This window comes from Dendrobates tinctorius, unplaced genomic scaffold, assembly GCF_039654945.1.
Source record: "Dendrobates tinctorius isolate UK_male_01 unplaced genomic scaffold, ASM3965494v1 ptg000206l, whole genome shotgun sequence".
In the NCBI taxonomy this organism is placed as follows: Eukaryota; Metazoa; Chordata; class Amphibia; order Anura; family Dendrobatidae; genus Dendrobates; species Dendrobates tinctorius.
The window spans coordinates 1,147,165-1,173,949 of record NW_027361873.1 but is presented as its reverse complement, the minus strand read 5'-3'; the positions used below and the strand labels follow the sequence as shown (position 1 = coordinate 1,173,949).

The 26,785-nt window shown below is 47.2% G+C and overlaps 1 protein-coding gene and 1 pseudogene across 4 annotated transcripts in view; one reads left to right on the top strand and one right to left on the bottom strand.

Moving 5' to 3' along the window:
- The window catches only part of MTMR3 (myotubularin related protein 3), a 70,053-nt gene extending 66,241 nt beyond the window's left edge, over positions 1-3,812 (top strand). For 3 of the 4 annotated variants that reach the window (XM_073554064.1, XM_073554065.1, XM_073554063.1), the window contains one exon: positions 2,838-3,812. In XM_073554064.1, the coding sequence (XP_073410165.1) occupies positions 2,838-2,994 (157 nt within the window). In that variant the 3' untranslated portion in view covers positions 2,995-3,812. The remainder of the gene's footprint in view (positions 1-2,837) is intronic. The other variant, XR_012222053.1, reaches the window with a different exon arrangement.
- Positions 3,813-22,385: 18,573 nt separating this feature from the next.
- On the bottom strand, positions 22,386-25,992 carry LOC141057982 (elongation factor 2-like; annotated as a pseudogene).
- Between the last annotated feature and the right edge of the window lie 793 nt (positions 25,993-26,785).

Sequence of the window (26,785 nt, the reverse complement as noted above, 5' to 3'; positions counted from 1 at the left end):
TACTCCTCATTTAATGATAGAAAAACCCACAATAGTGACGGAAATAACTTCTATCTGACAAAGGTAATCTATGAAAATGAACAAATGAAAGTCAGACATTGTTTATCAACCATGCTTCCACAATTAAAAAAACAAAGTTAATTGGCCTAGACAGAAATGATGGTACCCTTAACTTAATAGTTTGTTACACAACCTTTTGAGGCAATCGCTGCAATCAAATGATTCCTGTAACTCTCAATGAGACTTCTGCACCTCTCAACAGGTATTTTGGCACACTCTTCAAAAGCAAACCGCTCCAATTTTCTCATGTTTGAAGGTTGTCTTTTCCAAACTGCATGTTTCAGCTCTTTACAAAGATGCTCAATAGGATTTAGGTCAGGGCTCATAGAAGGCCACTTCAGAGTAGTCCAATGTTTTCCTCTTAGCCATTCTTGGGTGGTGTTTGGTTTTTTAAGCTGTGTTTTTTGGGTCATTATCCTGTTGCAAGACCCATGACCTGCGACTTGAGACAAAGCTTTCTGACACTGGGCAGCACATTTCTCTCTGTGCAGGGTACAATGATCTCAATACCATCAAGGGATTACAAATTCTAGATGCCTTGTCCCAGATGCAGCAAAGCAGACCCAGAACATAACAGCCTCCTCAATGTTTCACAGTAGGGTCAGTGTTTATTGATATGCTTCATTTTTCCATCTGTGAACATAGAGCTGATGTGCCTTGCCAAATAGTTCCATTTTTCTCATCTATCCATGGGACATTCCCCCCAGAAGTTTTGTGGCTTGTCAATATGTAGTTCCCCCCCCAAACAATGGTGTCCTCCTTGGTTGTCTCCCATGAAGTCCACTTTGGCTCATACAAAGATGGATGATGCGATCTGACACTGATGTTCCTTGAGCTTGAAGTTCACCTCTAGGCTGTGTGCCCACGATGCAATTTTTTTTTTTTTTTTTAAGCGTTTTTGGCACGAAAACGTTTAAAAATCGTGTACAGAACACCCCCATGCATTCCGCACATGCTGTGCTAATGCTGCGCTTTTTTGCACGGCGGAAACGCATCGCGGAAAAAATCGCAGCATGATCATTCTTTTGTGCGGAATGGCAAAGAATTGCCGCGATTCCGCACCCATAGGAATGCATGAGAATCGCTTACTTCCCGCATGTGGCTATGCCCACCATGCGGGAAGTTAAGCGTCTCATGTGCGGTTGGTACCCACGGTGTGGAGGAGGAGACTGTCTTCCAGGCCCTGGGTACCATACCCCTGTAAAAATAAAAAATTGGGTTATATTTACCTTCCGACGTCCCGCGCCGCATTCCCGGCCTAAGCGTTCCCAGTAATGCCTTGTGGCAAGGTCCTGTGATGACATAGTCTCGCGTGACTCTAGCGGTCTCATGAGATCGCTATAGTAACGCGAGACCAACGTCATCACATGTCTCGCAAGGCATTACTGGTAACGCTGATGGCCCGGGATGCTTGGAAAGTGATTGAGAAAATCGCGGTGAAATCGTGCGGAAAAAACCACGCGATTTCTGGGAAGGAGTCCGGTTTTCAGTGTGCGTCATCACATGTCTCGCAAGGCATTACTGGGAACGCTGAGGCCCAGGATGGCAGCGCGGGACTTCGGAAGGTAAATGTACCCCGATTTATTTTAACATTTTATCTTTTACTGTTGATGCCGCATAGGCGGCCTCAATAGTAAAAAGCTGCTCACACTTGTCAAACACTATGATTGACAGGTTGGTCACACTCATCAAACACTTTCCAAGCGATGCTTGGAAAGTGATTGAGAAAATCGCGGTAAAAACCACGCGATTTCTGGGAAGGAGTCCGGTTTTCAGTGTGCGTTTTAACACACAACGTGGGCACATAGCCTTAATCTGTTTTGAAGTTTTTCTGGGATCTTTTGTTACCATTCATATTATGTCTCTTTGATTTGTCATCAATTTTCCTCCTGCAGCCACATCCAGGGAGGTTGGCTACAGTCCCATGGAGATTAAATTTCTGAATAATGTGTGCAACTGTAGTCACAGGAACATCAAGCTGCTTGGAGATGGTCTTATCACTTTTACCTTTAACATGTTTGTCTATACTTTTCTTTCTAATCTTCTGAGACAACTCTTTTCTTCGCTTCCTCTGGTCCATGTTGAATGTGATACTCGCTGGGCTGTTTGGTGACATGGTGTGTATCTGTAGCCCTCTATACAGGCCCACTCACTGATTCCAAGATTGTAGACACCTGTGATGCTAATTAGTGGATACCGTGATTTATGTCCCTTTTGTCACATTATTTTCAGGGGTACCATTTCTGTCCAGGCCTATTTCATGAGTTTTATTTAAATTCTGCAGAAGCATGGCTGAAGAGCAATGTCTGACTTTTGTTCATTTTCATAGACTTTTTTTGATTTAGTACACTTGTCCGATTCAAGTTATTTCCATGGTCTTCTTGGTATTTTGTCACTACATGAGTGGTCCCAACAATTTTGACTGTGTATATTATAGGATGTAATGTGATTCTGTAGCAGTGGCTCCTCTTTTTTTTTTTTTTTTTTTTTTTTTTTTTTTTTTTAATTTTTTTTTCTTTAGTTTGAGGTGTATTTTAGTGGCCCAGGTATGTCTAGATCTGTTTTTAAGTGTGAATTTGTCTGCATACAAATATCTAGCCACTTACACACTTTGAATAAACAAAGATCCTGAGCTGGACTGCAATGAAAGAAAAATGGCAAACCTTTGCTGTTCATTTTGTGTTTTTTGGCTTACTAGTATTGATTACACAACTGCCAGGTGAAAGTGGCCTTACACTGTTAAATCCATTTTGAATGCGGTTTCTTTTCTCTTAAAGGAATTGTGGAAACGTTTTTTGTTCAAGCTGTTGTAACCAGAAGGTCCCTGTTCCAAGTCAGCAACTGTTTGAGCCCAGCCGTGTATGCAAGTCATGTTACAGCAACCTTCACTCCAGCTTGGAACTGGAAAATCCAATTACAGCTTCTTCAAACTAGGCAATCGTCCTTCAAGATGGGCAGAGCAAGAAGGCCTAGGCCACATCCTCTGACTGTTGGAAGAACACGCTATTAGAGATGGGAGACTAAGACAAAACGATGCTTTTTCTATTGACTGCCCTTAACTTTTCTGCATTTTACATACCTTATTTTCTATCTAATGTAGGAGCAGTGTTTGGGCTTGGTGGAGAGAAACCTAGACCTGAGCTTTCACACTTGCATTGGAACCCTCAGGTGTTTAATCACTTCTGAATGGACAGCGGAGGCCTCTTTTAGCACCATAAGTCAATTTTGTGTAACACAAAGGAATGTCACACTAAGTTTGATGCCAAGGTGCCCAAAACATTTTAATGTATCCCTACTTGGCCAGCTAGTTTAAAGTAAGGATAAGAGCCCAGAAATGCATCTGTCAAGGTGTTCTCCATCTATCAGTATAGTTGTAGCCTATCCCCAGTCTGTGATGTCTAGTTCAGGCCTCTGTTTTTCAGATTCTGAGAAGCAGTGCTAGGCTCATCTCAAACTGTATGTACTGTAGACATTGTATGACAAATACAATTGACCAAGCTTATTGTCTGATTTTATTTTTTTTTTTATAAAGCATATTCACTGATTGGCACATGTGGATAAAAATTGTGGGTTCTAATTCTGCCCATGTGTTTACATTATATATACCAGATTGGAGAATGAGATTTATTCTTGCCTCAGAGGTATAGTTTTAGTACTTGATGGAATAATTCTACTTTGAACAAGGATGTTTGGATTATTTCTGCCAGAAAAGCATGCTGCACAAGTGAAACTGAATAAAGATCTTAACTTTTTTTTTTTCCCCCCTCTCTCATTTCAGTAACTTGTCTGTTGTGGTGTCACCCACTACGTTCTGTTTTTTACAAGCACCTTTCACCACAGTTCCCACAGTTATATATTGGAGAATTCCCAACAGTAAACTCCTAATCTACCACAGGACTAATTATACAGTTATGGTTTCTCTTTGGCTATAGGAAATGGAGGGTGTCAGTTCATACTGGAAAACATTCTTCCATAATTATGAAAAATGCACCAGAATTCTGGTTTGGGCTGTGTGCCCACGTTGTTTTTGTAAGCGTTTCCGCAGCACTTGAGCCGGATCAGACGCTGCAGAAGCGCTTAAAAGAAGCATCCCATTCATTTTAATGCATTTTGACCTTTTTGTGCCAATTGATGCATTTTTTTCCGCATGGGAAACGCTTAGCGGCTAAAAACGCAGCATGTTCTTTAATTTCCGCATTTTTAGCTGTTTCCTATGAGTCCAGAAGACATGCGGGGAATAAACGCATCAAAAACATGCAGTTTTTGTGCAAAAACGTGCAGGAAAAATGCACATTTTCTGGGAAGGAGAAGCGTTTTGTATCAGGTTTAAAATGCTAACGTGGACACAACCTAAATCTGCACTAAACATTATTTTCATGACTTGTACTTTTTTGTGTTAGACTCTTAAGCTATTTCTGGTACCTTGAAACTTATGTGAGAAACACAACTTTTATTCCATCCTTTAAAATGCCATAGCAACATAAAGGCAAGGCAACGTTTTGGTCATATTGGGCCTTTTTCAAGTCAGAATGTAAAAATGCGATGGTGTTTTTTTTTTTTTTTTTTTTGTTTTTTTTTTCTGGCTTGAAAGGCTAAATGAGGCTGAAATGTTGCCTTGTCTACTTATGCATTTCTATAGTGCCATTTATTCCATGGCACTTTACATGTGAAAAGGGGAAATATAGACAAGTATAATAAACATGTGTAAGACAAGGGACACAAGTACATAAGGAGAGGGAACCCTGCCTGCGATGGCTCAGTCTACAGGGATGGGGGAGGATACAGTAGGAGAGGGTAGAGCAGGTCATGCGATGGTTCAGTAGACTGAGGATCATTGCAGGCTGTAGGCTTGTCAGAACAGGTGGGTCTTCAGGTTCTTCTTGAAGGTTTCCGTTGATGGTGAGAGTCTGTTGCGGCAGAGAGTTCCAGAGTATGGGGGAAGCATGGGAGAAGTCTTGTATGCAGTTGTGGGAGGAAGAGTTAAGGGGAGAGTAGAGAAGGAGATCTTTATCAAAGGTTGCGTGCAGGTAGGTACCTGGAGACCATGTCACAGATGTATGGAGGAGACAGGTTGTGGATGGCTTTGTACAGTCATGGCCAAAAGTTTAGAGAATGACACAAATATTTTCACATGATCTGCTGCCCTCTGGTTTTTATGTGTTTGCAATTATATTTCTGTATGTGATAAAAACATCTGACAATCATAGGAGTAACAAGGTTATATTGACAGTTAGAATGAGTTAATGCAGCAAGTCAATATTTGCAGTGTTGACCCTTCAGGACCTCAGCAATTCTCCCTGGCATGCTCTCAATCAACTTCTGGATCAAATCCTGACTGATAGCAGTCCATTCTTGCAAAATCAATGCTTTTATTTTGTCTGAATTTGAAGGTTTTTTGTCCACCCGTCTCTTGATTGACCAAGTTCTCAATGGGATTAAGATCTGGGGAGTTTTCAGGCCATGGTCCCAAAATCTGTTTTGTTCCCTGAGCCATTTAGTTATCACCATTGCTTTATGGCAAGGTGCTCCATGTTGAAAAAGGCATTGTTGATCGCCAAACTGCTCTTGAACGGTTGGGAGAAGTTGCTCTTGGAGGACATTCTGGTACCATTCTTTATTCATGGCTGTGTTTTTAGGCAAGACTGAGAGCCCATTCCCTTGACTGAGAAGCCACCCCACACATGAATGGTTTCAGGATGCTTGACAGTTGGCATGAGACAAGACTGGTGGTAGCGCTCACCTGGTCTTCTCCAAATAAGCAGTTTTCCAGATGTCCCAAACAATCGAAAAGGGGATTCATCAGAGAAAATGACTTTACCCCAGTCCTCAGCAGTCCACTCCCTGTACTTCTCTCCAGGAAAAACAACATGGACAGACTGATATTCTGCAAGAAGTGGCTTCTTTGCTGCCCTCCTTGCCTTGCTCCAAGAGTCTCCGCCTCACAGTGCGTGCAGATGCACTCACACCTGCCTGCTGCCATTCCTGAGCAAGCTCTGCACTGCTGGTAGCCCGATCCCACAGCTGAAACACTTTTAAGAGACGGTCCTGGCGCTTGCTGGTCTTTCTTAGGCACCCTGGAGCCTTTTTGGCAACAAGGGAACCTGTCTCCTTGAAGTTCTTGATGATGTGATAGATTGTTGACTGAGGTGCAATCTTTCTAGCTGCGATACTCTTCCCTGTTAGGCCATTTTTGTGCAATGATGACTGCACGTGTTTCTTTAGAGATATCCATGGTTAACAGAAGAGAAACAATGATGCCAAGCACCAGCCTCCTTTTTAAAGTGTCCAGTGGTGTCATTCTTACTTGATGAGGACAGGGCTGGAGATCAATCTGTCATGATTAACACCCACACCTGTGTTAATGGAGCAATCACTGAAACGATGTTAGCTGGTCCTTTTAAGGCAGGGCTGCAATGATGTTGAAATGTGTTTTGGGGGATAAAGTTAATTTTCTAGGCAAATATTGACTTTGCAAGTAATTGCTGTTAAGCTGATCACTCTTTATAACATTCTGGAGTATATGCAAATTGCCATTAGAAAAAATTAAGCAGTAGACTTTGACACAAATATTAATTTTTTTTTTACATTCTCAACTTTTGGCCATGACTGTATGTCATAGTTAGGGTTTTGAATTGGAGCCTCTGGGTAATAGGAAGCCAATGAAGGGCCTGGCATAGGGGGGGAGGCTGGGAATAGCGGAGAGACAGGTGGTTTAGTCGGGCAGCAGAGTGTAGGATGGACTGGAGGGGAGGCCAGAGTAGGAGGTTGCAGTAGTCAAGGTGGGAGATGAGAGCATGCACTAGTGTTTTTGTGGTTGAGGAATGAGCGGATCCGGGAAATATTTTTGAATTGGAGGAGGCGAGGGCTTAAAAATAGTATAACAATATAAAGGATTGAAAAAGTTGCTTTATTTTAGTGCCTTGGCTTCCTTAGAACTCTTGTGGTTTTTCTGGACTTGTTGGGACTTGAGGTGACAAAAGTTGGCACCAAATCTACCAATGGTGCATAGGATTAGCTCCCTGGATCAAGTGTTAGACCCCCCCCCCCCAGTTTGACTGGAAGGTGTGGCCACATTGGAGGGAGGATTGCCAGAGAAGGGGGCATGGGTGGGGTGTGCAACAAAATACACCAAAAATGTGGTGCAACTAATGGCTGTGATGTAAATGTACACTGAACAGTCTTAAATCTAGTTTTATCTTTGATTCTTGCTGGTTGATTTTAACTTTTAATTAGTTTTTGTAAATATGCCCTATTGTGTTACATATATTGACTAAAATAGTTTTGGACATCTATAACACGGGTGCCTGACTGGGGCAGTCATGGGACACCTTGGTGATCGAAGTTCTGATCATTTTAAACCCAGATCTTTATTTACAGTTTTAATTGTTAAAAAATGGAGTCGTTACATCATTTAGTCTGATTCTAGACTGCTATAAGTAAAGGCTGTAGAAACAGACAATGAAAGTAATGTAGTGCTCAAGTATAGTGTTTTTTTTTTTTTTTTTAATACACTGCATTTAAACAAAAAAAAAAAAAGGACCCCCCCCCTCAACTTAAGTGTATTTCAGTTCGTTAGCCTTCCTGCCTCAGAGACAATAACTGAATGTTAAGTGTGGCAATAAGTGTATTTTTCTTTCTCTCTTCATTGGGGGACACAGTGTTACCATGGGTGTATGCTGCTGTTGCTAGGAGGCTGACACTATGCAAATAAGAAAGTTAGCTCCTCCCCATCAGTATATACCCACCAACAGGCACCAAGTAGCTCAGTTTGTGCTTAGTGTCTGTAGGAGGTGGAAATGGATCTAACACCAGAGCTGCAGTGTCTTTTTTCCTTTACAGGTTTTGTGTTTAATCATTTCACCTTTGTTTTTCAGATACAGCTTGTCGGTAATGGGGTGCAGATTTCTCACCCTGTTTTCCCACATTTAAGCGATCGAGAGAGCAGTGTGGCATCGCCCACTCTTGGACCCTCTGGCAGGACTCTGTCCTCTGTCCCCTGTCCCGTTCCCCCCCCTTGGGGTGTTTCAGGGTGACTCTCGGTGGCCAGTCCTTACCTATTCCCCTCCTCACCCCTCTCCTCAGAGAGGGCTGAGAGGAAGACTGTGGTCACCAGTGGTGGCCTTCCCCCTTGTTAAGGGGTTGACACCATCTCCTGCACCATCTGGAGACTGTGGGAAGGAGGATCTCTCCCAGGACCCTCTCCATCCCGAGGGCTCCTGATGTGATCCTCAGCTACAAAGAGGAGCTGGATATCGGGAAGCAAGGTAGTGGGCCCTCCCACCCCCCACCCCCACCCCCAAGCACTTACCAGTAACCCCTGCAGCTCCTGTTTCTCCTTCGACTCGGGACACATTCAAATTTCACTTTTTTTTTTTTTTTCCTTACATTTTACAGCCTTCTTTCTCCAGGCTGTTCTCTGTTTAGGCCAGGCCTCCTCCAGCATTCTCCCTATCAGTGGGCTCCTCTCCCCTGCCGCACAGTGCATCAATTCTCTCCTCAGTCCCAGGCAAGCCCTTTGAGATCTGGCGGGGGACACTGCTACATGCGCTGCTGCATCGCTGGGTGTCTGGTAGGCTCTGCATTCCCCACCCCTGGCCACTTGTTAGCTCTGCTCAGCTGTATCGCCTCCATAGCATCCTGCTGCAGTCTTCACATAGGCTCTACCTATGCCCAACCCTGCAGGTGCCTCTCCCTATATCCCTACGTTGCCCGCTGTAAGAGAAAGTGGCCTTCAGGCCAGCCGTGTCCCTTCTGTCCTTCCTGCAGTCCTCCCACCATGTCTGCCCCTCAGACCGCTAATGCCTGGAATGAGAGCACTCCTCCCCCTCTGGAGAGGGCTGTTGCCATGTCTCAGTTGGTTTCAGACCTCACCAAAATATCAGTCCCTGGTACAGGTCCTGGAACATATGCCACTTCTCTGCTGCCATCTAGCACCTCTTCAGATTCCACAGCACCGAGTGCCCCTCTCTACCTGTTCCCCCCCCCCCCCCCCCCCTCCTCCTCCTCCTCAGGCGGATGTCGGGTCAGATGTAGCCTCTGTCAGTCTGACTCTGATGCAGATCAGACCTCTAGAACGCAGGACATTGTAGGTAGCCTCATCTTGGCTATCGTTCAAACCCTCAAAATAAAGGAGGAAAATGCTACTCCTTAGGACCAATCTGTTTCATTCAAACGGGTAAAACTTCCAGACTTTTTCCCAATCATGAGTTTGTCACTACCTCTAGACACTGGGAACGTCCCGGGAAGAAAACATCTAGGCATCCTTTACCCCTTTAGTTCAGACCTTGTCAGCAAATGGTCTGAATCTCCTAAGGCAGACCTGCCGGTTTCACGATTAGCATCTTGCACAGTCCTGTCCCGATGCGGCGTCTCTTAGGCTAGTTTCACACTAGCGCTTTTGAGCGCAGCGACGGCCGCCGCTAAGCCCCGCGCCTCCGCCGGTAGCTCCGCCTACCGGTGCATGACGCTGCATGCGTCCTGCGTCCCCTATCTCTATCACTGGGGGCGCAGGCCGTGCGCAGTATGCGTTTGGCGGCGCATGCGCCTTTTTGACGGTGCGCCAAGCGCAACCAAACTGCAGCAGGTTGCGTTTGGCGCAGGTCGGCGCACAGTCAAAAGGACGCATGCGCCGCCAAACATACTGCGCACGGCCTGCGCCCCCCCAGTGATAAAGAGAGGGGACGCATGCAGCGTCATTCGCCGGTAGGCGGAGCTACCGTCGTAGGTGCGGCAGGGGGCGGGGCTTAGCGGCCGCCATGCGCAGGCCGTTGCTGCGCTCAAAAGCGCTAGTGTGAAACTAGCCTTAAGGACACTATGGACAGACAGATTGAGACTGTAGCCAAATCGGCCTCTGAAGCGTCGGGTGCTTCTTTCTGTCCAAATTCTGCCTCCTCATGGGTGGTGAAAGCAATATCTGCCTGAGCCAAGATACTTCGTGGTATTGTGGCGGCAGCTCCCACAGAAGAGCTAGCAGACTTGGCAGACCAGATTGCCCATGCGGGTAAATACCTGTTGAATGCCTCCCTGGATGCTGCTGCTTGCTCAGCAAGAGCAAACGGCAACATTATTGCTATTTACCGCATCCTTTGGTTTGAAGGTATGGAACGCAGATCCAGCTTCCAAAAAAAATCTCACTGGCCTACCCTACTGTTCCAGGGCTCCAGGCTCTTTGAAGCCAAGCTGGACCAGATCATTTCAGATGCCACTGGAGGCAAAACTACTTCTCTGCCTCAATCCAGGCCAAGTGTCCCCTCAACAGAAAGGGCCCCTTGCCTTTTTGGCCCTTTCAACCTTTCTCCTCAGGCGGATCCTCCCAGCAGGACTGTTTTTCAACACAATGGGAAAGGAGACCTTCCTTCAAACCTGCCCCTTGCTGGAGGTCTAGTAGCTGCCCCACTAAGCCCTCTGGTTCTCTTGGCCTCAGATTTTCCTCTAAATGATGGGTCACCCCCACCTGGGAATCTTTCCAGGGTGGGAGGCAGGCTTCTTTTCATGGAAACTTGGTTGGTGGCGGTCGACGATGCCTGGGTTAGGGAGATTGTCACGTGAGGCTGCAAGATGGATGTTTCTTCCTTTCGTCTACCAAAACAGCCCTCATGCCCCAGGGCTTTTCCAGGCTGTCTGTTCCCTCCTAAGCTCAGGAGTAATCGTACCTGTTCCTTGGCACCAACTGTCTTCCGGGTTTTACTCAAACTGTTCATAGTCCAAAAATGGATGGTTCCCTTCGCCCGATCTTGGACCTCAAGCAGTTGACTCGCCACCTTCGGGTTCGCCACTTTCGAATGGAGTCCTTGCGCTCGGTGATCGCTTCCATGGAGCTGGGGGAATATCTTTGCTCTGTGGACATTCAGGATGCTTATTTGCACGTTCCTGTTTGTGTGCAACATCAGAGGTTCCTCCAGTGTGCCATTACCAGTTCACGGCTCTCCCATTTGGTCTGGGGTCTGCCCCCAGCGTCTTCACAAAGGTCATGGCCATCCTTCGTTCAAAGGGGATTCTTTATAATCCCGTATCTCGATCTCCTGGCCAAGAGTCCATCTTGCCAAGACTGCGATCACAGCCTCCAGATCACCCTGGACACGCTGCGCTGTTTCGGCTGGATAAGCAACAGACAAGTCGAGCCTGATCCAAACTCAGCGTCTCGTTTTCCTGGGCATGGAATGCGACACCATCCAAGCTTGAGTCTTCCTTCCAAAGGAGAAATCTTCGTCCCTCCGGCAGGGGCTCAAAGCCCTAAAGCGCCCGATCCCCGATTCCCCTTTGCCTCTGCATGAGAATCCTGGGGAAGATGATTGCCTCCATGGAAGCTGTGCTGTATGCCTGGTTTCACTCCCGCCCTCTCCAGCTGGCCCTCCTGTCTGCCTGGGACAAAACAACGGTCTCCCTGGCCTGACCGGTGATTCTGCCTCTCAAGGTGAGGCAATCCCTAACCTGGTGGACGCTTCCCACCTCCGTCCTATGCGGGAAGATCCTTACTTCCCATTCGGTGGCAAGTCGTAACCACCGATGCCAGTCTCCTGGGTTGGGGATGAGTTTTCCTCCACCTCACAGTGCTGGGATGCTCGGGAGGCTCTCCTCTGCATCAGCCTCTTGGAGATCAGGGCAATCCTTCTTGCCCTCATCCACTAGCGGTGCATCCTCGTGGGGAAGCCGGTCCGCATCCAGTTGGACAATGCCACGGCTGTGGCGTACATAAATAACCAAGGCGGAACTTGCAGCAAGCAGATCATGCTGGAGGTGGCAAAGATTCTGCGTTGGGTGGAAAGCCATGTTCCCACCATATCGGCCGTCCATATTCCAGGGGTGGACAACTGGGAAGTTGACTTCCTGAGCCATCAGGGGCTCGTGTCAGGTGAGTGGTCTCAACCCTGCTGTCTTCCACTACATTTGTCTGAGGTGGGGCGTTCAAGTTGTTGACCTCATGGCGTCTCTAATAAACTACAAGGTTCCCCAATGTGTAGCCAGGTCTTGGGATCCGATTGCCATCGGTTGCGATGTACTTGTGGTCCCAGTTACGCATGCCTTATCTGTTGCCACCTCTTCCCCTGACTCCAAAAATCGTGAAAAAGAAAGGCAGAAGGGGTCCCCGTTCTGTTAGTAGCTCCGATTGGCCACGGAGGGCCTGGGTGCGGAGCTAGTGAACATGTTCTCAGACGTTCCCTGGAGGCTTCCAGACCTATCGCAAGGGCCCCTCTTCCACCTGAATTCTCAGTCTCCGAATTTAATGGCATGGCCGTTGAGGCCGCAGTCCTGAGGGACGCAGGTTTTTCCCACATGGTCATCCAGACCATGATTAAGGCAAGGAAGCCAGTGTCATCGCGCATGTATCAGGTGTTGAAAAGCCTTCTTTCAGAGGTGTGAGGTCAACAGTTTGTGGGTTTTTTTGTTTTTTTTCTAGGACTGACTTTTTTTTTTTTTTCTCCCCTCCGTTCTTGGTTTTCTACAGATGGGTCTCAACTCTGGCCTTTCCCTCAGTACCTTTTAAAGCAGGGTTCCCCAACTCCAGTCCTCAAGGCCCACCAAGAGGTCATGTTTTCAGGATTTCCTTTTGTATTGCACAGGGGAAGCAATTATCACCTGAGCAATACTAAGGAAATCCTTAAAACATGACCTGTTGTTGGGCCTTGAGGACTGGAGTTGGGGAACCCTGCCTTAAAGGGTCAGGTGTCTGCTCTGGCTATCCTCTTCCAAAGGGATCTGGCTTCTCTTCTCCATGTGAAGACTTTTCTTCAGGGTGTTGCTCACATAGCGCCTCCTTACCAGTCTCCGATTGACCCATGGGATCTAAATCTTGTTTTGAGTGCCCTTTGAGACGATTCAGGATATTTCTTTTTCCCTCCTCTCATGGAAGGTTGCCATCACCTTTATTAGGAGGGTCTTAGAGTTGGCAGCATTGTCGTGCCATTCTCCTTTCCTAGTTTTCCACCAGGATAAGGTAGTCCTCAGACCGGTTCCTTCCTTTCTGCCAAAGGTAGTCTCTCTGCCTTTCACATCAATGAGGATATCATCTTCCCCTCTCTGTGTCCCTCTCCAACTCATCCCTTGGAGACATCCCTCCACAAGCTGGGCAGGGCAATTTGAGTCTACCTTGCTAGGGCTGTTTCCTTCTGTCAGTCCGATTCCCTGTTTGTCATCTCTGAAGGTTGTCGGAAAGGGTTTCCTGCCTCCAAATCCACCATTGCTTGTTGGATTCGTTCAGTGGTTCTGGAGGCATACCGCATCCAGGACAAACAGCCTCCTCCGGGCATGAGGGCTCACTCTACCCGGGCTGTGGGAGCTTCTTGGGCCGTTCATCACCAGGCTGAAGTTTGCAAGGCTGCTACCTGGTCGTCCCTCCATACCTTTGCGAGATTTTACAAGGTAGATATGCCTCTGCTGATGCAGGCTTGGGTAGGAAGATACTGCAGGTGGCGGTCTCCCACCGGCCAACCTAAGAACCCTTCTCTCAGCATTTTTCCCACCCTTGTGGCTGCTTTTGCATGTTCCATGGTAACTTGTGTCCCCCATTGAAGCGAGAGAGAGGGATTTTTGGTACTTACCGTAAAATCTTTCTTGGAGCCTTCATTGGGGGGGACACCGCACCCTCCCTTAATGTTGTACTGTGTTGGCCAATCTGCTGTTGTTTGGTTGGTACATAGGTTGAGTTCTTATAGTTGCTCCTACTACTGCTTTTGCACCAACTGAGGACATTTGGGCCTGTTGGTAGGTGTATACTGCTGGGGAGGAGCTAACTTTTTTCTTATTTGCATAGTGTCAGCCTCCTAGCGACAGCAGCATACACCCATGGTAACCTGTGTTCCCCAATGAAGGCTCCAAGAAAGATTTTACGGTAAGTACCAAAAATCCCTCTTTATTCGGACTCCCATGACAGCACCACGAGAGAGGGGATCCGCCCTTTAGGAACAGGAAACCTACAGATACAAAAAGGGCGGCACCTCTCCCACGCATCAGTTGGTTTCCTGTTCCTGAATGGACGGGATCCTACAGAAGACCAGGATCCCAGGCCGGCCGGCCGATACAGGTAGCGGGGGGGTCTCCTACCTCGGCCTGGTGCGGATCCCTGGAAGACGCCACGGTGGCCCAGGATGGGTAGCACGGCGGTGGCGTAGTCAGCAGGGAGCGGCGTCCGGAGGATGTCAGACTCCAGAATAAAGGCCGCCGCCGGTGAGTATGTTTCCCCCCCGGGGGCCCCCGGATCCGGCGGCGCTGGTGCGGTGGCCGGCTCGCTGCGGGGGACGCTGCAATCGGGGAGCGCGGTATCCCGAAGCTCCCGGGCGTCCCGCGTGACTTCCGGTCGGGCGGGGTCGCGGTGACGTCAGGGGGCAGCCGGAGGAGGTGCTTCCGGGTCGGCGGCGCCACTGCGCATGCGCGAGAAAAACAAGATGGCGGCGCCCATCGCAAACGCCGATGAGCGTCGGCTCTCCGGCCGGGTGCGGCGCCAGCTGGGGAAGGGAGCCCTATTAGGGGGGGAGGGGCGCGGCACGCATACTGCTGTCCGGAGGAGGGGTATATAGGCAGGACCCGGGCAGGGTGCCTTGCCTTGGCCACATTATTGCGAGCAGTAATGGAGAGCGAGCAGGAGCAGCGGCGGCAGCAGCAGCAACGACGGCAGCAGCGACAAACATCTCTGCCGCCCCTGGATGACCTTCGGCAGGTCAAGCAGAAAAAGAAAGAGTCACGTGACAGTGAACGTGCGGGACGAAATGACCAGTCCAGCCATAAAAGCTCCTCTAAGCAGACAGGAGCATCGTCTGAGAAGAATCCCCCTCATCCTCCGGTACTTGAGAGTGGCACTGGTAAGTGATCTTCGTGAAAGTTCACTCAGTGACGGGGCCCCCCTTCTGTGCTTTATTCTAGGGGAAGAAGGCTTCAAGTAAAACTAAACACAGGGAATGCGCACTCTGTGCATGCCCATTACCGGACTCATGCCCCAAAAGATTGTGCCCCCCCTGTATTCAGCAGACTGTGGCGGAAGAGTCGCCTGCGGTAGCAGCGAGTTTGAGAGACATTGTTAGGGCAGAAATGAAGGAAACCCTAAAGTCACTGTCCCAGCCGGAAACTATAAAGGGCGGGGTCCCGGTGGAGTCCGATTCCTCGGCAGAATGGAGGAGAAGTAGAGACTCCCAGGCTTCATCTCCCTCGTCCTCCTCAGGAGAAGAGGACTCTGGGCGGTTTTGTCTGCCTCTTGACCGGGTAGACAAGCTGGTCAAAGCAGTCAGAGGGACAATGAAAGTAGAGGAGCCTAAGCCCCAATTATCCATGCAGGATGTCATGTTCAGGGGGCTGGAGCAGAGGAAGCATAGAGTCTTCCCGTTAAATCAGAAGAACCAGGATCTAATCCACAGAGAGTGGGAAAAAAACGGTTAAAAGAGGGTCACTACCACCAGCCCGCAAACGCAGATATCCCTTCGACGATCCGGCAGTAAATACTTGGGACAAGGCCCCCAAATTAGATGCGGCCATTGCAAAGGCATCGAAAAGATCCTCGCTGCCCTTTGAGGACATGGGATCCCTTAAAGATCCCCTAGACAGGAAGGCAGACACCTTCCTTAAGAATACTTGGGAGATGGCAGCCGGTTCCTTAAGACCAGCAGTGGCGTCAACATGCACAGCCAGGTCCATGATGGTCTGGTTGGACCAGTTGAAGTCACAATTAAAACAGGGTACGTCAAGACAAACAATTCTTGGGGCCCTACCAACAATCCAAGAGGGAGCAGCCTTCCTAGCAGATGCCTCGGCGGATGCAGTAAGAATGGCAGCCAGAGCAGCAGGTCTCTCTAATGCGGCTCGTAGAGCCCTGTGGCTAAAGTGCTGGCAGGGAGACATTCAGACCAGGGCGAAGCTTTGTACTATTCCGTGTGAGGGGGAATATTTGTTCGGCGCAGTCCTGGACGAACTGCTTGAGAAGGCTGGGGACGACAAGAAAAAATTCCCAAATCTCTGGCCTACATCCTACCGACGCCCATTTGGTAGAAGGAGATTCCGTCTGGGGAGAAGGCCCAATTCTTCACCTACTAGAGACCGTCCCAGATGGGAAGATAGAAGGAGAAGAGGTACGGGCTACATGTTTAGACGCTCGTCTAGAGATCAAAAGAGACAGAATCAATGACTAGCAATTCCCGTGGGAGGTAGACTATCATCCTTCCTTCCGGCATGGTCACAGATTACAAATAGTGACTGGGTGCGCAATGTAATATCCACCGGGCTTAGATTGGAGTTTACCCAGGTCCCGCGGGATACCTTTAAATCCACTCCTTTAAGATCTTCACCCCTTGAACAAGCAGCTTTAGAAGCGGAGGTCTTGAGCCTATGCCAGAAAAACGTCCTGATAGAGGTTCCGGAAGCTGAGAGAGGAAGAGGGTTCTACTCTCCCTTATTCCTGATCCAAAAACCTGATAAGACATTTAGAACGATCATTAACTTACGTTTCCTTAATAAGTTTTTGGTGAACCGTACTTTTAAGATGGAGTCCATCAATACGACAATAAAAATATTGTTTAAAGGGTGTTTTATGGCAGTCATAGTACGCATCTTTCAAATCTATCATGTACCTATCCATGCAGACTTCCAGCAGTTCCTGAGGGTGGCGGTTTCAATAGACGGCACAGTCCGTCATTATCAATATAGAGCCCTTCCCTTTGGTCTCTCTGCAGCGCCCCGGGTATTTACAAAGATAGTGGCCGAAGTGATGGCGCATTTACGGGAGGTGGACATCCTGATTGTTCCATATTTGGATGATTTTTTAATTGTGGGAAAATCAGGGGGCCATTGTACATCCCAGATAGAAAGAGCTAAGTCCAGGTTAGAAAAGCTCGGATGGATATTAAACTACGAGAAATCCCGACTCCAGCCCTCAAAAATACAAAAGTTTCTAGGCTTACTATTAAATTCAGAAACTCAGCAGTGTCTGTTGCCATTGGATAAAATGCAAAAGATACAGCAGCAGGTTCTTCGGGCGGTTGATAATCCTTCTATGACCCTCAGACAGGCCATGTCCCTGTTGGGATCTCTAACCTCATGCATCCCAGCAGTTAGGTGGGCACAATTCCATACTAGAGCCCTTCAGAAGGATGTCCTATTTAATAGCAGGGCCTTAAGACACTCCTTACAAGGTCAACTGTTGCTAAGCCCCTCGACTGTCACATCGCTTAGATGGTGGCTCGATGATGAGAACCTAGCCTCAGGGGTGCCCTGGATAACGCAGATAACCCGTGTTATAACCACAGACGCTAGTCCCTTCGGTTGGGGGGCCCATATGGGGGACATAGTGGTACAGGGACAGTGGGATTCGGATACGGAGATCTCATCCAACCAAAGAGAGCTATTGGCGATAGAGCAGGCAGTCAAAAAACTCATTATGTACCTACAGGGCCATCACGTGAGGATACTCTCGGACAACCAGGTAGCGGTAGCATATATCAACCACCAAGTTGGAACCCGCTCCGACGCCCTGATGCGGACAACAGAATGTCTCCTTCAAATAGCAGAGGGAAGTTTTCTATCTTTGACGGCGCTCCACATCAGAGGAAAGGACAACGTAAAGGCAGACTTTCTAAGCCGCAAGGCTCTAAAGCAAGGAGAATGGGCTTTGAACAGGGATATTTACCACCAGATTGTCCGCAGATGGGGTCGGCCAGAGGTAGACCTCTTTGCCACCAGAGAAAACAGAAAAGAAAAATCCGTTCTGCTCTCTGAATCCCAGGGAAAATCCACTAGCAGTGGACGCCCTCCTGATAAGATGGAACTTTTCTCTGGCATACGCCTTCCCGCCATTAAATCTTCTACCTCTGGTAGTAAGGAAGATCAGGGAAGATCGGGCAAGAGTCATATTAATTGCCCCCTTTTGGCCCAGGAGGACCTGGTTTGCATGGTTGAGGACCATGTCTGTATGCGATCCCTGGGTGCTGCCGAACCTTCCGGATCTCCTCTACCAGGGGCCAGTCAGCCACCCACAAGTAGCGAGACTCCATTTGACGGCGTGGTCTTTGAAAGGTCACTGTTAGAGGATAGAGGGTTCTCCAAGAAGTTAATTGATACCCTCCTAAAAAGCAGGAAATTGACTACCACTAACATTTATGCTAGGACCTGGAAGCGATTCCTGTCCACCTTTCAGTTTGACGCCAGAGACGGAATTCCCACGAAACATATTCTGGAATTTCTCCAGAAGGGTCTCGAATTGGGTCTCTCCACAAGTACATTAAAAGTACAAGTTTCAGCCTTAGGGGCCTTGTTTGCATGTGATATTGCCAATAACTATTGGGTAGCAAGGTTCATCAAAGCAGCGGCTAGATCGAGACCCATACACAAAGACAGATGTGTACCTTGGGACTTAAATTTAGTCCTTACGGCCTTGACAGAAAGACCATTTGAACCTCTGGATTCGGCCTCATTAAAGATTATATCTCTTAAGGCAGCTTTTCTAGTGGCGATAACATCCGCACGTAGAGTGAGCGACATACAGGCACTTTCCAGATTGCCCCCTTACACAGAGTTCTTACAGGATAGAGTAATCCTAAGGCCAAATCCAGCATACCTTCCCAAGGTAGCATCACAATTTCACAGGACTCAAGAGATAGTTCTGCCTTCCTTCCTCCCTAATCTGACCAACCCTAAGGAGCAAAAACTTCAGGCATTAGATATTAGGAGATGCTTACTTAAATATTTAGCAGCCACGGATCCTTGGAAGAAGGAGAATGCATTATTCCTATCCTTCCAAGGTCCCAGGAAAGGTTGTAGGGTATCAAAACGCACATTAGCGAGGTGGATTAGGGAGGCTATCTCTCTTGCCTACACAGCAGGTGGAGGTCCGGCTCCGCAGAACCTGAGGGCGCATTCCACTCGTGCCATGGCATCATCTTGGGCAGAAAGATCTGGAGTGTCAATTGATCAGATATGTAAGGCGGCCACCTGGTCATCTCCTTCCACCTTTTTTAACCACTATCGATTAGATATGGGTGCCTCTTCAGATCTCACCTTCGGGCTAAGGGTGCTGCAGGCTGTAGTCCCGCCCTAAATTAGTTTACATCTCTGTAATTCTCTCGTGGTGCTGTCATGGGAGTCCGAATAAAGTATTAAGTTACGTACCGGTAACGGTATTTTTCGGAAGCCCATGACAGCACCCTTAGTTCCCTCCCTTGTTCACATATAGGGGTGCACTCCTTTAGAAGATTGTCCACAATTTACGGTATGTGGGAGATGGTGTGTGTAAAAAAAAAAAAAAATATATACAGTGCCTACAAGTAGTATTCAACCCCCTGCAGATTTAGCAGGTTTGATAAGATGCAAATAAGTTAGAGCCTTCAAACTTCACACAAGAGCAGGATTTATTAACAGATGCATAAATCTTACAAACCAAAAAGTTATGTTGCTCAGTTAAATTTTAATAAATTTTAAACATAAAAGTGTGGGTCAATTATTATTCAACCCCTAGGTTTAATATTTTGTGGAATAACCCTTGTTTGCAATTACAGCTAATAATTGTCTTTTATAAGACCTGATCAGGCCGGCACAGGTCTCTGGAGTTATCTTGGCCCACTCCTCCATGCAGATCTTCTCCAAGTTATCTAGGTTCTTTGGGTGTCTCATGTGGACTTTAATCTTGAGCTCCTTCCACAAGTTTTCAATTGGGTTAAGGTCAGGAGACTGACTAGGCCACTCCAACACCTTGATTTTTTCCCTCTTGAACCAGGCCTTGGTTTTCTTGGCTGTGTGCTTTGGGTCGTTGTCTTGTTGGAAGATGAAATGACGACCCATCTTAAGATCCTTGATGGAGGAGCGGAGGTTCTTGGCCAAAATCTCCAGGTAGGCCGTGCTATCCATCTTCCCATGGATGCGGACCAGATGGCCAGGCCCCTTGGCTGAGAAACAGCCCCACAGCATGATGCTGCCACCACCATGCTTGACTGTAGGGATGGTATTCTTGGGGTCGTATGCAGTGCCATCCAGTCTCCAAACGTCACATGTGTGGTTGGCACCAAAGATCTCGATCTTGGTCTCCTCAGACCAGAGAACCTTGAACCAGTCTGTCTCAGAGTCCTCCAAGTGATCATGAGCAAACTGTAGACGAGCCTTGACATGACGCTTTGAAAGTAAAGGTACCTTACGGGCTCGTCTGGAACGGAGACCATTGCGGTGGAGTACGTAACTTATGGTATTGACTGAAACCAATGTCCCCACTGCCATGAGATCTTCCCGGAGCTCCTTCCTTGTTGTCCTTGGGTTAGCCTTGACTCTTCGGACAAGCCTGGCCTCGGCACGGGAGGAAACTTTCAAAGGCTGTCCAGGCCGTGGAAGGCTAACAGTAGTTCCATAAGCCTTCCACTTCCGGATGATGCTCCCAACAGTGGAGACAGGTAGGCCCAACTCCTTGGAAAGGGTTTTGTACCCCTTGCCAGCCTTGTGACCCTCCACGATCTTGTCTCTGATGGCCTTGGAATGCTCCTTTGTCTTTCCCATGTTGACCATGTATGAGTGCTGTTCACAAGTTTGGGGAGGGTCTTAAATAGTCAGAAAAGGCTGGAAAAAGAGATAATTAATCCAAACATGTGAAGCTCATTGTTCTTTGTGCCTGAAATACTTCTTAATACTTTAGGGGAACCAAACAGAATTCTGGTGGTTTGAGGGGTTGAATAATAAATGACCCTCTGAATAAACTTTTCACAATTTAAAAAAAAATTAAACAAAGAAATAACATTCTTTTTTGCTGCAGTGCATTTCACACTTCCAGGCTGATCTACAGTCCAAATGTCACAATGCCAAGTTAATTCCGAATGTGTAAACCTGCTAAATCTGCAGGGGGTTGAATACTACTTGCAGGCACTGTATTTCTGCTATATAGGGTAGATAGGTTGTATATATTATATGTTGTGTACTAACCATGGTAGCCTCTCAAGCTCTGTAAACCAACTGATGCGTGGGAGAGGTGCCGCCCTTTTTGTATCTGTAGGTTTCCTGTTCCTAAAGGGCGGATCCCCTCTCTCGTGGTGCTGTCATGGGCTTCCGAAAAATACCGTTACCTGTACGTAACTTAATACTTTCTCTACTGCATTGCAGCAGGACCCAAATAAAGACAAAAAAAATGGTATCCAGAAAAGAGAAAACAAGGAATGTTGTAGGTAGTTGACAAACTTTGATGAATGGCTTTAGAAGTTTCCAGCTTTCACTTGTCTTTCATGACTTGTAGGACCTTGTCAGTTTTAGTGGTTCTTAGGGGAAAAATATGATTTATTTTACTTTGGAGTGACCACTTTATAACCGAGCTAGCACAGTTTGCAAAGATTTGGTAGGAAGAAGCTGTAAATTAATACAATTTTGTAACCATTTGTATTGTTCCTATGCGTGTGACATGCACAATAAGGGGTGTTGGTTTAAAAAAAAAAAAAAAAAAAAAAAGTAGTCTTATGCATTTACATGGTATTGGACTATAAATCAGTTGGGGGATGGGAGTAGGGCAAGATGAGAATACATGGGGCTTAAAATGTACACCAGATGGAAGGGAGGTAACAAGTGACTAGTCTTGTTGTAGTTTTTAATGTTTGAAAGAGGTTATAGGTGGACTTCAATGGTAAGTCCATTGAAATCAGCCTATACCAAACATGTTGATCCAGGGGAAGGCAAACTCCATGAGGCAATGCTCATTTTGCCTGCTTTTTTTTTTTTTTTTTTTTTTTTTTTATACAATGGATAATTAAAGTGGTATTACCATCTCCAAGATCTATCCCAATATGTAGTAGGTGTAATAGCAAATGCCTCCAATTAGCAAATCAGAAAAATAACTACATTTCTTTTTTTTTCTTTCAAATATAAGTTTTATTAATGACACCACTACAATGCTGGTATTCATGCTGTGAAAGTACAGGCTTCTCAATGATGCTCAAGTAGTCCCTATAATTCCAATTGGCTAGGGAGACTAAGTTTTACGAGTTACCATTTTGTAAGTGTTTTCACACTAGCGGTTTTCAGCGCAGTGCATCGTGTCCATGCTCCCTTATGTTTAACATCGGGGCACATGGTCTAGTGTTTGCACACGTTTGCATGCGTTTTTGTAGTGTGCGCATAGGCGCGCTGGCCGCAACCTGTTGCATTTTTGGTCCGTCCAACATGTGTCAAAAAAAACGAATGCGCCAACAAAAATCACGCTACAGTCTGAGAACACAGTCGTGCGCATGGACATTTTAAGAGTTATCATGGCTAGAAACTGGTTAAAACGCAAGCGCATGAAAAAGCAAACGTTTTTTTTTTTTTGCATGCATTTCTATTGTGCACGAAGTGCGGTGCTAAAAAAAAAAAAAAAAAAAAAGCTAATGTGAAACTAGCCTTGCAGCACCAACATTGGACATAAAAGAAAATCCTGGCATTAATGAGAGGAGCAAGATGTCAAACTGAGAAACAAAGTTGTCAAGAGCATCAGATTCTGAGAATGTGGTCAGAGCTCACAACTTGTCCAGGAAGTTGTCCAAGGCAAGAATGCCCTCTTTAAGACCCTTTCGCTTACAGGTCTCTGCAACAACCTGGCTTGGTCTTGTAGTGGTGTCAAAAGGATCACCAGAAAGAAACTGCCAGTGGTCAAACACACACTGGGGGAAGGCTTGGCCACCAGTATTGGATCGTAGATCAGCAGTGAAGCCAAATGATTAATTGACAGGCAAATAAGCTTTAACAATAAACATAGGTGTGCCAGCAACTTGCGATTCCTCAAACACATCCACGCTTTCTGTTCAAGACACCATAGAGTCCACCAACCACTTGTTCTGGGCACTGGATCACTATAAGAGAAATTGGTTCCATCAAGCGGGGCTGTGCAGTAGCATAGAGACAGCGACGGCCAGTGGGGATGATCTGTCTACCTCCTCTGTGAATAACATCAGCATGAAGGGTCACATCATGCACGTCGAAACATACACCTCTCAAGTTCTCTTCACAAAGAACACCCTCCTTTGTATCCCACTGAAAGCCAGCCACTACACTGTCCTTTATTTCATTTAAGTACTGGACTCCTTTTGTGACATCAGTGAGGATATTTGGCCCAGGCCCAAAGCACCAGATCTTTTTTGCTTCAGTGACATCCCATTCATATTTTTCAGCGAGATAACAGGCCCTTGTTTTAAGCTCTTGACGAGCTGACACGTCTCCCTTATCAATATCCTGAGCCAAACCATCAGGGAAAGGACGAGCCTTCATATACAGCCGGTTGTGCTTGTTGGGAGACTTTGACAAACAAAGCTGGTTGGATCCTTCACTGACAGTCTCCGGGTAGGACACAACCGGATCAGATTTCTTGATTGGAATGCAAGCATGGTCTTCTTCCAGATCTTTTAGACAGATTTCCAAGTGAAGCTCACCAGCTCCAGCAATGATGTGCTCTCCAATGATGCACTGCACCATAGGGCCAGATTTTGCCAGACTTTTTAACCCTTCTACAAGTTTTGGAAGGTCAGCAGGGTTCTTTGCTTCCACAGCAACACGGACAACAGGGCTCACACTGAACTTCATAACACGCATGTTGTGTGCATGTTCAAAAGTAGTGATTGTTCCAGGCTTCACCAAATACTGGTCCACACCAACCAGACCAACACTGTTGCCACAGGGCACATCTTCAATGCACTCTACTTTATGTCCCATCATCAGAATAGTTCTCTGAATTGGCTTCAGATAGAGATCCTCTTTTTTTTTTTACCAGGGGTAGAATTATGGGACCAAATTTTAACTGAGGCCAGTAGATACAACACCTGAGAACACTCGTCCAAAGGCATAAAATCTACCTTTATCAGTTGTGGGAACCATTTTAGATATGTACATCATAAGTGGTCCTTTAGGGTCACAGTTCTTAATGCCCATGGCAGCTTCATCATCAGGAGCTCCCTCATACAAAAGTTCACAATGGTACTTCTGAGCAGTCACAGGTGATGGTAAACATCTGAAGAAGAGCATCACCAGCGGGAAGCCAGCGTCTCATAACAGCCTTAAGTAGAGGTTTGCCCTCCTTTTCTTTGTCTTCACTGTCCAGCTTAATGTTCAATTTCTCAATCAGCTTTGCAGTCTCTTGAAGTTCATGATAGCATCAAACACTTTGAAGATTGGGTCCAGGATCAGCTGACTGAATGTTCTTGGAAGCTTCTTCCCATCAGCAGTGGTGGCGGTCTTGTAAAATTTCCCAGTAGATGGATCAAAATATCTGTCACCCCATAGCTTTTTCATCATGTCTGCAACTTTCTTTGACCGATCTGCTGGTGACAACTGCCTTTCTCCTTTTGAGGCAAACTTTGCTACATACATCTCGGCAAACTGTTTCAGAGTAAATGCCCAGCCATGCAACCCAGAGCCAAAGCCAACAGTACCGAGGACTGGGTCAATCATTATGTTACCCATTGGACCAGTCTCTCCTTCACCATATATAGAAATAATTACATTTACATTTTCAACAATGCGTTGGAATGTTTGGAACAGCTCCTCTGATTCTAGTCAGAGTTCCAAAAGCGCACGGTCCATCTTGATCATCATCAAGACGGGGCGAAAATGTTCGGCAATAGCCTGACTAAGCACAGTCTCAGTTTGCACACACTCCAGAAACACAATCTGCAACAACCAATGCACCATCGGTGACACGAAGAGCAGCAGTAACTTCAGAGGAGAAGTCAACGTGGCCAGGTGAGTCAATCAGGTTGATAAGAAAGCCGGAGCCATCTTTGCTTTGCTTGATGAAGGCCAAGTCATTGTTAGAAAGCTCGTAGAACAGAGAGATTGCAGTAGATTTGATGGTTATGCAAAGCTCCTGTTCATCCTTATGAGTGTCAGTAAAACGAGTCTCACCAGCACGAGCAAAGGCAATAATGCCAGCCTTACACACCAGTGAATCTGTCAGCGTTGACTTGCCATGATCCACATGGGCTATGACAGACATGTTTCGGATATGTCTTTTTGTCCATGATGTTACGAATCTGGTCAACCGTGACGTTCACCACTGTGGCGGATGACGGGTGATTCACTTCACGGGAGAAAAAAGCTGGAGCGGACTGCCTGCCTCACAGCAGGCACACAGGCGGAAGAAGCATTTCTATGTCTCTCTTCCCTCATGTACAGGCATTGCAAGACCTTGGGTATCCATGGTCACGGCCACTGATGTAGTGAGTTAGCTAGTTGCTTTTGGTCATAACCATGGATACCTAAGGTCCTGTAATACCTGCACATGAGGAAAGGGACACGGCAAATCAAAAATAGTACTAAATTTCTAATTGGAGGCACTTGATATTATACCTACTACATATTGGGATAGGATCCTGGAGATGGGAATACCCCGTTTACATCTTATGGAAACCATGTTTGCATAGGAGCTGTAGACATAAGTTTGTTTTTTTTTTACCCCTGATTTCTTCTAGATGCATTGAAATATACCAAAGAACCTTGGCAAAACAGATTTCTTTCATCTGTACTGCATGCCATCATGCAAAGGTTGTGCTTTTATTGACATCCAATCTGCTTAGGCTATGTTCACATGTCCAGAAATCGGAACAGATTCAGCAGCAATCCGCTGACAAAAATTATTCCCCGTTTTTATGTGGATAAATTGTCTGCACAACTTTAACATTGACAGATCCATTAAATAGCGATCCACTCTCCTATTTGAAGTGGTATTTTTTTTTTTGCTTACAGAATCCATTTTTAGCAGATTATTGGAAGTTCACATGTTCAGTAGTATTAGTTTTTCCATCATACATGACAGCACCACAGGAGAGGGGATCCGCCCTTCAAGGACAGGAATCCTTCAAGATAAAAGGGCGGCTCCTCTCTCTGCATCAGTTGGTTGACTGTCCTTGATGGGGAACCCTCAAGATGAAGATCTTGAAGAAAGAAGAGGATGCCTGGGTCGGATGGGTGTGGGGAGGCAATGGTCTGCTGCATCCGTTACCAGGTGGCGGTAGTCACCTTGGGGGCCATGATTCACCATGCCCCCCCTGAGCAAAGCATGGCCACAGCTCGTGAGTCAATGCACAGGTGAAGTATGGCGCCTCGGAGGCCTCATTGGTGTACCCTCCCTGTTGCTGGCAACCCACAAGTTATATGGAGGTCGGCAGAGGCCACTTTCTGTGTACCCTCCCTGTTGACATATGGTGGCCATGCAGCCTGTGAGGCACATCGGTGCCAGGGTGAAAGAAACTCCTCAGAGGCCTTGTTTATGGGTGCCCTCCCTGTTGAGCCCAGAACACCAGACACCATTGAACGTGAGCCCTGGAAAGAAGTGGGGTGTACCTGATTCAGTGGTGGCCTGGGCGACGTTGATGATCCCTCCGGTGAGACTGTGACCTGTGGTGCCGCAGGTATGAGGGGGGGGCAGCAGGGGTTTCATGGTGTTGGTGGCATTGGAACGCCAGGAATAGAGCGGGCGCGTGCAGGAAGCATGTACACCTGGAGAACAGTGGTGCCAGCCCAGGCACCTGGTAGGCTGGAGGGAGCGTGCACCAGAAGTAGAGGTCGGGGCATGTGCACCCGGAGGAGAGAACGCACGCCAACAGCAGGTGCGTCAGGGCAGAATGTCGGCAGTGCGCACCGGAAGTGGCTGCCGGGTGCACGCGCACACGTGATCCTCAGCCGGGTGTACGCAGGGAGCGCATACACTCGGGTAATAAACGGGGGCACGGGGATCGGATAGAGCAGCGCGCACTGGATGTGGCTGCTGGCTGCACACACAGGCCAGGCACAGCGCGCATGCGTGGGGATAGATCCAGGAAAC